This window comes from Phalacrocorax carbo, chromosome Z (genome assembly GCF_963921805.1).
Source record: "Phalacrocorax carbo chromosome Z, bPhaCar2.1, whole genome shotgun sequence".
Lineage (NCBI taxonomy): Eukaryota > Metazoa > Chordata > Aves > Suliformes > Phalacrocoracidae > Phalacrocorax > Phalacrocorax carbo.
In genome coordinates, this window is record NC_087548.1 from 27,584,536 (window position 1) to 27,597,893 (window position 13,358).

The 13,358-nt window shown below is 34.9% G+C and overlaps 1 protein-coding gene across 1 annotated transcript in view; it reads left to right on the top strand.

Moving 5' to 3' along the window:
* Positions 1 to 13,358, top strand: part of AP3B1 (adaptor related protein complex 3 subunit beta 1) — a 155,883-nt gene that overhangs the window by 73,786 nt on the left and 68,739 nt on the right. The window contains exons 14-15 of the mRNA XM_064439541.1: positions 1,175 to 1,284; positions 9,292 to 9,468. Coding sequence (XP_064295611.1) covers positions 1,175 to 1,284; positions 9,292 to 9,468 — 287 coding nt within the window. The remainder of the gene's footprint in view (positions 1 to 1,174; positions 1,285 to 9,291; positions 9,469 to 13,358) is intronic.

Below are 13,358 nucleotides of genomic sequence, written 5' to 3' on the forward strand. Positions count from 1 at the left end.
GATATGTGAAATAGACATGGTAACCTTGCTTCAAGAAATTAGAAAAATGATGGAGGTGTCATGTCAAATAAAAACAAAAATCTGCAAGCTAAAGTTTAAGCATTTCAGAGGTTTATGTCATAATGATGCATGCTCAGTGCTTTTGAAAAGCCTTTCTCCATAAAGAAGTTTGCTTTCTTTAAGAAAAAAAAAAAAAGAGATCTCTGTTCCCAATACCGTTCTTTTGAAACTTCAGCTTGCTTGATTGCTGAATGAATGGTCCATATATTAGATTAACTCTTGAAATGTAGGAATAACTCTATGATGTTTAATGAATAGTAGTTAAACATCCATAGTGTAGGAGAAATAGTTACTCCCTTTTTGTAGTATAAATGAAAACTAGAATTACGTTGAACTCTTCCAGTAGTCTTTGTTTTGGTTTCAGCTTTGGTCGTGTTTTACTTTCTTTCATCTTTCCTTACAGCATGAGTTTACTCTTGCATAGAAGCTTACCTCTGCACCAGTGGGTTTTTTTCAGCTTCAAAAATTGTACATTTCATACAAGTTGATCAGGCTGTGAATGTTACTTGTTACAGTAGTTAAGCACTCCAATGCATGACTTTGGCATAAATCTTATAAGAGCTTGCTGTTTAGAAGCTTCATTTGAATGAACTGGAGATTAGGTTACAGGCCTGAGAGATGCTGTTTAGAAGGTGAAAAAGTGCAAAGGAAATATTTACATATTTCTCTTGTTTATTAATGACCTGTCACTTTTAAAGTTGTATATTTCTTTGAAAAGTAAACAAGTGTTTGTATTTTTAATGCAGAGAGCAAATTACTTACGGGTATGCATAATTTCAATGAAAACCAGGTATTTTTCATGCTGTTCCTCGATTTGAAGAGGAAAAATACAAAGCGCAGCTTTACTAAAAGGCAGTTTCAAAATAAGTATGTAATAGGATATTTTTACATTTAGAGCATTTCTCTGTCTTCTTTTTGCTGCTTATAACTGGATTCTGGAATCTCAACTTGTATTACTTCGCAGAGTGGTTTATGTCTTTATTACCAAGTAAATAGAATTCAGTTCTGCAAAGCGTATTTTGAAAGCTGATAACATCTTTTACAATCAATTATTTATGGTTTTTTCTTTTGCATAAATGCTTTTAAAATTAATAATTTGTTTTGTCTTAAACAGAAATTGTAGTTGCTGAAAGTGTTGTTGTCATTAAGAAACTGCTTCAAACCCAGCCAGCACACCATGGTGAAATTATTAAGCATATGGCCAAACTCTTGGATAATATTACAGTGAGTATTTGTGCAGTGTCTTGTTTTCCTTGTGACTGTTAAAAATCACACAATCTCCTTTGAATTTGCTCCATAAATGGAAATACATATATTAGAGAAATACAACATAATTTTCTATTTTTGACATTAAATATTTTCATGATCTTAAGGAAGAAGAAATGGAAGCTATCAGATGGCATCAATTTGTGCCTTAGATCTGGGAAGCTATTTTGAAAGATATCGCTGGAAATGTTAAGTATTGCTAGTACTCCTAGGCCAAGATGAATAGCAGGTTTAGAATGCGGAGTGAGTAAGTTGAAATGAAAGTAAGGGCAAAGCAGCACTTAACTTGAGGATTTCCAGCCTGTTGTTTTACTGATCTGGGGTGGAGTTTAAAAAATTTTATTCTAAATCCCAAGTTACCTGACCTTTCTATGGTACCAGACATGCTGCTGTGAGTGTGTTGCAGTGTTTCTTGAAGTTTCATTTTTATCTTTTGGTTATTTAGGGTTCTGTGTCATATAACAATAAAATTTGCATTATTGCCTATTATTTATTCTTAGAATTAATTTATATTTAGGTATGTCAATACTTACTTTCCAAATTCTCCTCACATTCCCAGTTATTTGTAAAACATTTAGTGGTCTAACCTAAATAATAGTGTAGGGATGAAGACCATTAGCTACCTATTGCATCATAACCCAAAGGTGACAGATCTCGATCTGTCAATAATTATTTTTCTGTAGATGCTGTAAATGTGACTGTTCAGTTTCATGTAATTACACATTTATTGATGATTGAGCAGTAAATAGTTTCTAAAGCAGTGAATCTTCTCTTTTCCATAGTTGAATTTGGCAAAGCTTGAAATCTTAAAAGAAAATGGAAATGTGGTCTTCTCAGTACGTTATACTGAACAGATTAAACAAATCTTTGGCTGCTTAAGAGCTGATGATCAAACTTTGTAACTGATATAAAGAAAATAAAATTCCACTGGATTGCTTATATCCAAAATGAAAAGAGGCTATAAGATACTGCTGCTAATTGCGTATCAAATAAATAGTACATATTTTATAATAGTCACCTGGGCTTTCTGAAGAATTGTGCAATGTTTTGATTGATATTACAATCTCAGTAATTGTGTGTAATCTTACTATACACATCTTCTGGCACTTCGCCAAATGAGTTTGTCATCTTATTTCCACATATTGTACAAGACAAAATAGTTATTTTCTAAATATTTGTTTAACACTTAAAAGAGTTTTTAGCTATTTTATACAACTAATACTTCTGAGTAAGTATTTCAAGTTTTAAATACAAGGAATTTTTTTGGACAAGAAAGTCCTTTCTTCAAATGAATAAGGGGGGAAAAAAGGACATGTGGTACTTGAACTACTTTAATGTACTAATTTTCTCCAGTAATGAAGTTGTACAGAATATCAGAAAATTATAAGTAGTAGGAGAACAGTCTGTGGAACAGAGCAGTCATAGCATTAAACTAAAAATCAAAATCTGAATCATGCTTCTTATTGAAGAATGAAGCAGTGATAGTGATGCTTTGGACTCTCCAGGATGATTGTTGTACATCTTGTTTTAAGTTTTTCTCTGTAATTTTTTAATAATAACTTACAGAAATTTATCTTCCTCAGTATGTTTAGGACTTTGGATTAAAGAATAAATTCGGAAGGAGTTCATATTTATAATTTGAATACCATATCATTATCCTGAAATAACTTGCACCTTCGAATTTATGTTTGATAATTGATGTATTCCTTCACAGAATCACAGAAAGGCTTGGGTTGGAAGGGACATTTAAAGGTCGTCTAGGCAAACTCCCCAACCCCTTCAGACACTTCTGAAAAGGCTAAGCATATTTTCACATGTATAGGAAGGAGGTATTTGGATTATGTAATTACTAAGGATCTGAGTTTGAAATTTTGACATTTAATAAAGTATTACTGGAATTCCTGAGATTTGCATGTGTGTTTTAAACATAGATCTTACCATGGCAAAAGGGGTTGTGAGTTGATACAGCAGAGTTGTCGTGGGTTTTGTCTGCACAGACATAGACATAGAGGCACTAAACAAGGATTCCTGACCCTTTTTACACTGACGTACGATGTATATACATAGACGCACATCTTTGTACATACCTATTTTACACAGATTTTTTTTTCTCCTCTGACCTGAAAGGGGAGATTTTTTTCCTCCCCCTGACCTCTTCTGTTGGGGAAAGTATTTCTGGGCTCTCTTTTAAATTGGAATTGGAACTTAAGAGACCTACCCTATTCCTTTCTGCAAGAGCATACCACTGTCTTTAAAGGACTCCTGCATTTGGACATAGGACAATCAGCCAGGTGATCTGGTCTTGAATGAACTTGAAGATATTAAACAAGAGAATAATTGGCTATCTTTAAACTTCTGTTTTTAAAATCATAAAAATATCTCCATTTGGCTGTTAATGTGTTCATAATTTCATTGGCTTAGTGAGTTGTGGCCCAGAGATGTAAGCAGTGCTAGTTTGTGCTAGGTGTTCGCTTTGAGGTAGGCTTAATTAGTTTTGTGTGTATAATTTTTAGAGTGACAGGAGTATAAAAAAATATATGCATGTGAGAAAGGGCCATTTAAAGAAGGATGGCACTGGTTGAGTCCAAAAGTCCTCTTAATAGAGTAGTCTCCTCTTCAGCAGCACCAAAAACTGGTCCTTTAGGGAGAGGGATTTAAAGATAAAAGCAAGCGCATTGTGAGGCATGTCCAATGTACCTTCTCAGCCACTGACTGGAAGCCCGAGTTTGCTATCCACATCATCACGCTTACTGATCTCTCCTTATATTCCATATCTCTGATCAGCCTTTCCCTCTCCTCTTGGTCTTTCCTGACACTTTTGTGGTTTTTGAAGTGAGGTAACCAGAAGTGCACATAGTAGTCAGAGTATGAAGGAGAAACTCTATGCAGTGATAAAATGATACTACTTCTTTTGTATTTTTTTAATCTCATTTTCCTGGGGTTGTCTGCCTTTTGAATTTTGCAGAACATCAACTTAACAATGCTACAAGTCTCTGAAAATATTTATGATTCAAAGATATTTTTCTCTAGAAATAGTTTGAGGTCCATCAGTATGTGTAAAATTTTTTTTAAGTCCAGTTATTAATGTTTCAAGGCCAGCTGCATCACTTCTGCCCAATTTTTAAGTATCACTAATAAGTCATCTTCAGCTGTTCAGGCTCTGTTTTAGTTTAGATTATCTTGAATAATTCTGTGCTAGCAGATTGTCTGAGGAGACAGCCCTAGATAGTCCTCTTCTGGGTTACTTCCAAATCTGTTGAGTAACATGTTTTCCCCTGTGGGTTCCTGTGGGACATCTGGTGACTGCCTTCCACTGTAACTGGGTTTATGCCTATTCTATTATCTAGTCCTTTCTTCCATCCTGTAAAGGATGACATTTTTAAAGACATTGTTGAGGGGCTTTTTCAAAAGCTTTTGGAATATTCTCTCATCAAATATGTGTCATTTAGTCATATACTCTACTCCTAGAAGGTCTTTTCTTCAAAACACCTGTGGTCCAGAATTTTCTAATTGCAAATACTTGCAGATTTAATCTGAATTAAATTTTAAAGTGGATTGGTTAGGCTGCATTGATTAAACTGGATTAACATGAGACACTTTTTTTTATATCCAAAGTATGCCTGTTTTGATTTAGCTTTTTTATTCATTCGAGTAATGAATGAATGTAAATCAACCTAGCAATAATTAGCTCTGAGTAAGAATGTGTCGATGGTGTTCTACATTTGTGTATTTCATCATAAAAATAAGATGGGTTAGTCTCCAAATTAGATTCTGCCTTTTTCTTTTTAAAAAATAATTTATGATGGTACATTGTACCCAGTAGTGATTTCTGGGTGATTTCTAGTAGCTTTCTGGGTGATGGGAATCTTGTAGTTCGGATGTGATTTTTCTCCAGATTTTCTCTTATAGTACTACTAAGGCAGGGCTTTTTTCTTTTGGTAGCTGGGGAATTCTGACATCCTTGATTTTCATTACAGGCTTATTCCTAGTTCCTTCTAGAATATGAGTAAGAATATTTGAGAAGTCTGAAGTATTTTCTGATTTAGAGATGAGGAGGAACACTTCTTGATGGGATGAAGACAGGATAAGGAGTTGCAAAATCAGAGGAAAAATAAGACAGATGGATGTAACTTTGAAGAGTTCAATACATGGGGGAAAATGTGGAACTTAGGGAAGCAATTTATAATTACCAATTCCTGGTTTAGGTTGAGTAGGTGACTAGCAGTTTTTCACACTGCTTTGTCCGTTCATCCAACAACAAACTTAAGTTTATCTGCAGTATTCCTACGTAAATACTGCTTATTGCTATGTTTCTGATATGGCGTCACAGCAGAGGCAGCTTGCTTTCTTTAAGTTCTCCTTTCCCTCAGTGTTGGGAAGGTATCACAAGGTGTGACATTTATATGTTCGTATGTGTTTCAGTTCTGCAAGCTTCAGATTCTAGCCACATTCTTTTCCCTAGGATATATTTTAAGAACATATTTTTAAACCTTTACGTACTAATGCCTTAATGAACAACTCTTATAATTTGATAATTTTTTTAACTTGATCTAATATCCATATAATGTTTTAGAATTTGAGAGGAATACATAACATTTGAGACATTGTGTCCAGGGACACTGTACACTGAACTTGTAACAAATATTCAGCTTGACTAAAACACAATTGAAACAAAACCAGTACACTATGTAAGATGTGGCAGTCATCAGTGGAGATCCTTTTTTAAGGGAATTTTACATGTAGAGATTCAGATAACAGAAGAGTTCTTGAAGGTCTACCATTTGAAAACAAAAAAACAGTTGTCTTTACCCCTATTCTTTCTTGTGTATCTTTTCTTCTTGCTGCTGACATTTCAAAGCTTCATCCCTCTTTCCATTTCTGATTCCAAGTAAAATTTAAAAAAATTGTTAGCTATGCAAATTTCCTTCTGGATGCAGAGTATTAGACCTTATTTGTAATTTGAATATCTCCTCATTTTGTGACAAATGTGGATACCCAGAATTGGTGATTTGAAGTTGTACTTTAGCCTAGTATGTTGTGTAATAAGGTTAGAGCTGAACTACAGTATTTTTTGAGTTGTGCTGCTTAGAGTGGTCTGTAAAATCTTTATGTCTTTCTCTAAATGCTGTAAGTAACTAGAGTCTTACTTTGAGGAGAGAGGGTCTGGCTGGTTTTTAGTTTTTTAACCATTTGTTTTGCTTCAGACAGGTAATGGGTTAAAATGGCAATAGAAGCTGCCTTCTGGTACTAAGGCTTAAAAAGTGCACTTAACCACTTGCTCAGGGCATATGGAATAAAACATCAGGCAAAGTAATTTACAATCCTGTTTGCCTTTGAGGATAATGTAGAGCAGGGCTGAATAATGAAAGTATTATTTCCTGCATTTTTGTCAATTCAAGGTCCCTACTTAAGCTATACTGGAAAAGGCAATGAAGGTCTAGAAGTGGCTTCGTTTCTTGTTTGCTGTTTTGAATGCCCTGGAAACAATGACTGCAGGATTATACACTTGATACTACATGGTTGAGGACTGGAAGGCTTAAACAGGGAAAAAGAAGTCTGAAAATATTGCGTGATTTTTGACCCCAAATGAATCCAGTGACACAGAAACATTGGGTTCATCACTTCGACATCCACTTTTCATTAAAATGGCTTCCACTCAGGCTTTGATTAAAAAACTGTCTCACTGATATTGATTCTCGTAGCAAAAATTGTATTAAATATATACAGTATTTACATAGCAAGCTAACTACCTAGTTAAAAGGCAGAATCTCACGAGAAATCTCATCTGTCTTCCATTGTCTCTATTTTTCAAGTTAGGCTTTGTTCAGTCTATTTTACATTCTAAAACTAGTTTATTACTCTAATAATTACATTTTACAAACTGGGAAAAAACTTTAAAGAGTAAAACACTGCGCATAAATGCACACTGTTTAAACATATTTAAATATATTTCATTATGGTTTTAAATTGTGGTCCTGGGTTGGACTAGGATAAGTACAATACTGATGTTTGTCTTTCATAATTAATAATATTACTGAAATCGGTCTGCTCTGTGACCATTTTTTGCTTTATAGCAGTAATAGGAAACACAATGTTTCTAATAGGCTGCTGCCCAAACTCTGGTACTTTGTGATCTCTTGTAGAATTCCAATATTTTAACAAGTCTGTAATGAAATATTTTAGAAAAATAAATCTAGCATAACTGAAATCTGAAGTTGCCTATATATTCTTATTTAGAGGTATCTATCTGTACAGCAGGCAACTTGAACTGCTCCAATACTGGAAAATTTAATGTACCAGTCAATTACTATTCTTTAGCCCAATTTAAAATAATAGATTGGGAGTGAGGTCTTAATGCAGTGTAACCTTTGGAACATTAGAAATAACCTCTTTCCCTTCTGAAATCAGTGTACAGTAATGGCATCAGTCTTACCATTTCGCAGGCGAACATGTTCTGACTGCATTTAAAGTTTTTATATTTAGTGGTTGTTCAGTAGCTTGTTCCTGTCTCTCTAACTCTAAGTTCCAAGGATATTTAAATTTTTTGTCAGTTCACAGAAAAACATTGTATCTCAGGCTGTATTTACGTATATTTATGTATGGTTAATCACCATGTTATACCACTCTCAATACATTATTACCCCTACCTTAAATATCTTTTCCATGTTTAGAATTGGCATTTGTCTCTTGAGGGGATTTTTTTGTTCTTGGACTCCTGTATTCTGTCTTTCCATGATCTGATATCTTTCACTTTCAGCAGAGGCAGTCCTTGGTTTTCCTCATGATGTGCCTGTTTGTTTTTGTTGGCCTGTGTATTTGCAACACTGTGAAGTACAGATGCAGATGGTGTCAGGTTGACTTTATTCAAAACTGTCCCCAAACTTTCTGGAGCTGTAAAACATACTTAATCATTACGATTTCTTGTCAACATAAGTAGTATTTCTTTATCATGGCTTATTGGGCCATGTATTAGGGACTGTGGACCATAGTTTCAGAATAGCTATCCTGAGCCTTGGTAGTTTACTTGCATTTGTTACCTTTTATGAATGTAAATGGAAGGCGGTACTTTCAAATTTTATGTGTGTAGAGGGTAGAATATTTGTTAGTTCCCATTGTAATTCTGAGAAATAGATATTCATGTATGAATGACTGACAAATGCTGGGAAAGTAATTAAAACATATATAAAAGATGGTAAGAATTAGTGCTTTGAGAACCACAGTCTGAATTTCGAAAGCTTGTTTCTCCTGTGAATCTTACTTAAGGCACAACTCACACTGGCTTAAGTGTGAGTGTATTAAAAAAACCCCACTGTATAGTGTAGAGAGTAATGGAAAGTGTTAGTACAAATGTGTTTTACTTTTTTAGAAGAAGCAGCAGAATCAGCTGAAATTGCAGTTACAGTTGGAAGCTTTTCTTTTTTCTAAATTACTGTCATTTCATAGAACAGTTATATTTTTTCCCTAATATTTTAACATCTGTTGAACAAGAGTCTCTACAGAACATGAAAGCAGCACAGTCTGTATACAGATGCTAGGCAAGACATCCTTCTGCCTAGAAGTGTTTTCTCATCACATACTTTCTTCCTTCCTCTCAAGGAAGGAGAACAGTGTTTTCAGGGAGGTGTGTAACACAGATGGAGTTTTTAATTTGACCACCAGGCAATATAGGCTAGCTCACTTTTAAGAGTGTGTGTATATTATTTCATTTAACTCCTAACTACTTCTAGCTAAACTCTGCGAGGAGCATGAGCTTCTGTTTCCTTCTGTGCTTTTCACAACATTAGTATGAATATTCAGTCTTCCTCAGTGGCCATATTGAACAGTATTTAATTTGGGTCTGTATTTCTTGCATGGCGATTGTCTTTAAACATTATTTTGTTTAACTTGTTACTGAACACAGACATGTACAAGTACACAAGTAGTCTTTATGAATGTGTTAACTTAGAGTGCACAATGTTTTCTCAGGTTCCGGTAGCCAGAGCCAGCATCCTCTGGCTCATCGGCGAGTACTGTGAACGGGTTCCAAAGATCGCACCTGATGTTTTGAGAAAGACAGCCAAGAGCTTCACTAATGAAGACGACCTTGTAAAGTTGCAGATCTTAAATTTGGGTGCAAAACTCTATTTAACAAACTCCAAGCAGGTAAGCCTAAACTCACAAGCATATGTATTTAGAATCATGGTAGATTTTGTACAGTCTGTACAAATCAGTGGTAATTTCTTTTATATAAGTAGTAAAACCAGTCCATATTAAGAAAGGCTGAACACCAGTTTTCAAGAAAACTAACAGACTAAATCTAACCATGAGTCTTTGAGTATGTGCTGGATTGTAAAAATGAATGTAGTGATGAGATCACTCTTTTTTGCGTCTTTCTTGGGGAAATCGTGGATTTTTTAAATTCACGTAAAGAAGAAAGATTTGTAAATTGTGTTACTAATATCAGGCAGTTTTCCCAGAAATTGTTTGCTGTTTTCTGGATAAAGACCAGAATTTTCAAGGAACTACTGTATATTTGAACAAGAAGCTGTCCATTTTTTGTTCAGGATATCTAAAAGGAGATGCCACCAAACGGCTTAATTATATCTTTCCATCAGTGCTCATCTTAAAGATAGTAACTGCTTTCCCTTTTTCTGTGTTTCTTACTATTTCACTTTACCTTGTGGAGAGGATGGGTTTTGATCATGTCTAGCAATAAAGATAATCTAAAGGTGTTAGTACAAAAAGGTGAAATCAGATCTCCAGGCAACTGAAAAACAATAGCTATGAGAGGTGCCAGCTGCCTTATTCTTCTCAATGACAGCACTGCGGACTTCATCACTCTCTGGCTATGCAATATAGCATCTTGACACTAATTTTTCACTCTATTTCCAATTATTACTGTAAAAGGTTGTAAAATCAAGGACTTTTTTTCCAGATATAGAGGAAATACATTGTTTGAGTTGTATACGCTCTTCTGGGCTGCTAGACCTCTTTGTTTTACAACAGCTCGGACAGCACAGGATGTTGCACTTCTGCAACTGTGGTGTCTTCTCATTTCTTGATAGCTATGTCCAGCTGTAGACTTAATCTGTCCAATACTTTATTTTGTAGGGCATGTGGGACTGTCTTGCATGAATGTCTTGCCTTGCATTCAGGTAAAATGAATGCTTGTCCTGTACTTTATACAGTCTAAAATGAGGCAGTAACAAAAGGTGACTTCTTTCTGTCAGTGCTCATTTTAAAGAAAGTGCTGACTGAGCTAAGGAAAGATTGGTTTTATTATCTACACTGCCTCATTTTGGTCCATTACATACTACTAATTTTCCATATAATTTTTGCAATTTTACACTAATTTTTGCGCACCATATTTGTCCAGAAACCCATTGCCTACAAGGAGATGATGATTTCTGTGGTGTTCTTTTTCCAGTTTCACATCTTAATACATTTTAAACCACCATTTTAAGTGTTGCGTAACCCTTTATTCAAATACAGCAGAAGAAACTATCACCTGAGATGCATACTAAATGGTGATTTTCATCAAAGGGTGTTTTCCTCTTTTAGTTTTAAGTTGTGGAAAAGTAAGTTTTCTTCTCAGGTAGTCATATTCATATCCATTCATATACAAAATTCCAACAGAGTAGTTTGATGACTTGGCTTGATTCAAAGCTCCTTCCAAACTAGAAAATGATGATTTGGCCTTCAGGAGCTTGCAACACTCTTCCTATGTCTGCATCCTTATTCCCAGGAGTAACTCTTCTTTACTTGCTCAGTATTAAAACATATTTTTTTTTCTGGAATGACTTCAGTTCTTAAAAAGTCCAGCCATTTTTCAGTCTAATTTTTCAAACTTGAAGGCAAATCTTGGAACACTTAACTGCGCAGGTACCAGTCTATCTATCTCTCCTCATCCCCGTGTTTCTCCCACCGTATCCTACCCCACCCCATAATACTTCATCAGTTTCATACAAAGTCAGTGGACTTGTGAAAATCTCAAAGATACAATGTCACTTTATTGAAAAGTAGTGGTAGGATAGCCAAGAGAGACTCAACAGCAATCAAACAGATGAAAAGAGCTCTTTCCGCAGGTGAGGGAAAGGCAGGTAAAACTAGTCTGTTAAGTCTTGTTTGGAGAAAAGCACAAAATTCTGGAGGAAATAAGACTTTGTTATTTCTTCTCCTTCTGTAAATATATTATTTTATTTGCTGAAAATTTCCTTAAGGCATATGTTCAAACACTTAATGCAGCACATTCTCAGGAGTGTTTTTTAAGATGTGGGATTTTTTTAATAAGAATTTCCTGTATCCTTTAAATCCTGTGATCACCCCTTGAATTTTCAAAGGCTGTTTATAATTTAAGGAAGAGCTTCAGGTTCAATCCTATCTGCATAAATGTAATAAGAACAGGCTTCTGTCTAGTTGTCTACATTGTTTGGTAAACTTGCTTTTTTTTTTTTCATCACTTAGGGACGTAAAAAACCTTAGGAATGTGCTAGGTAGCTGTCTAAATGGAGCTTATATAGGGGAAAGTGTTATGCAGATGATGTCATCTAACTGCCTTAGCTGTTTTTTGTATGTAGCAGGAAGAATAGAGATTTTAATAGGTTTCTGTAGTGTAACACAGTAGGAGTCCTACCAGAAAAACTGGTCCTAGTGTCTAAATAGATGTGTCAAATGTGGTTTAGCACAATAGCCTTATGTATCTAAAGAATCAAGTTACTGCAAGCTAATGATATCAAAGAGTGGATAAGATAGCTATTTCTCTCCCATTGTAGAGCCTCATCTATTGGTGATACTTGTATTATAAAATTTTTCAAGTGGGAAATCTACCAAAAGGTTAATTGCTGTTAATGTAGAAGAGGCTTTAAATTCTTAAAAAGAACTATTGCCACTAGAAAATTCTAGAAATTTTGCCGAAGGATGATTTGAAGTATACTTCTCATATTAGCCAAACCAAAATGTACAAAAAATAGTAATAGATTCTAACAGCATGGGGATAAAAGAAATTATATTATGCCTATATAATGAGCATGCCTGTATAACAGGCAATGTTGACATATGATAATAAATGTATTGTATCATGTATCAGAATACTTCGTCTTACTGTTCTATGAAGCAGTCATGGTGTGCAGCTTCTGTCATATTTCACCAAGTTAACGTGCTTGCTCAAATAATTTTCAGCTTCTTATGAATACTCCTTTACTGGAAAAAACAATGTGTACTCATTAGTTTATTTTTTGTTTTTAATTAAAATTAATTGTTTCTATTAGCTACCTCCATGTAGAAAGGCGTTGCTAGTTGTTTGGTTGCATTGCTGTAAGACAAGAAAAAAGATAGTGTTTTTGTGCTGTTTTCATGAAAACTATTTATACTATATATGATGCTTGCAAGGGTACTTCTTGCAGATACAGGACATTTGTCTGTATAAATTTGTTGTGTCTTTATCTGTATTGGGCAATAGGAGAAGATATTTTAGGGGAGAGGAAAGGGAGAAGGAAAACAGAAAGGATCATGGGGAAAATGATGCCATTAATGAAAATGCAGTCTTTCAGGATCAACTCTTTACGTATTTCCATCAACACCAAAGAAGTGCCCACAGTGCTAGCAAGGCCCTCAACTTTTCCCATTCCTATAGCAATTTACAAGCAAAGACTACTGTGTTTTATGATCTGTTCTGCTGAGCTTTCTGCTATGACAGCAAGGAGTCTTGTTTTGTTTTATGGAGAAGTGATGGCAAAGACTGCAGGACGTATCCCTCATTTAGTTTAATTCATGCTACCTGGGAACCCTCCCTTCCAATTCTATTTAGATTGAACAGTGTAAGTCCTGCATGAATGCAGATTACGTGTGTTCTGTTTGGTGTAGTTGTTTAAAATTGTATACCCTGATATAGAAATAGCTGCCAATATGCTATGAAAGACATACAGGAAAGTTTTACCTTTCCCAGGGCTAAGACAGTACCTTGGGGGGAAAAAAATATCTTTTCACAAAATCAGCCTTAGGTATCAGAGAAAAAAAACAGATATTAAGAATGTTCCACTGAAAGGTTTTTTTAA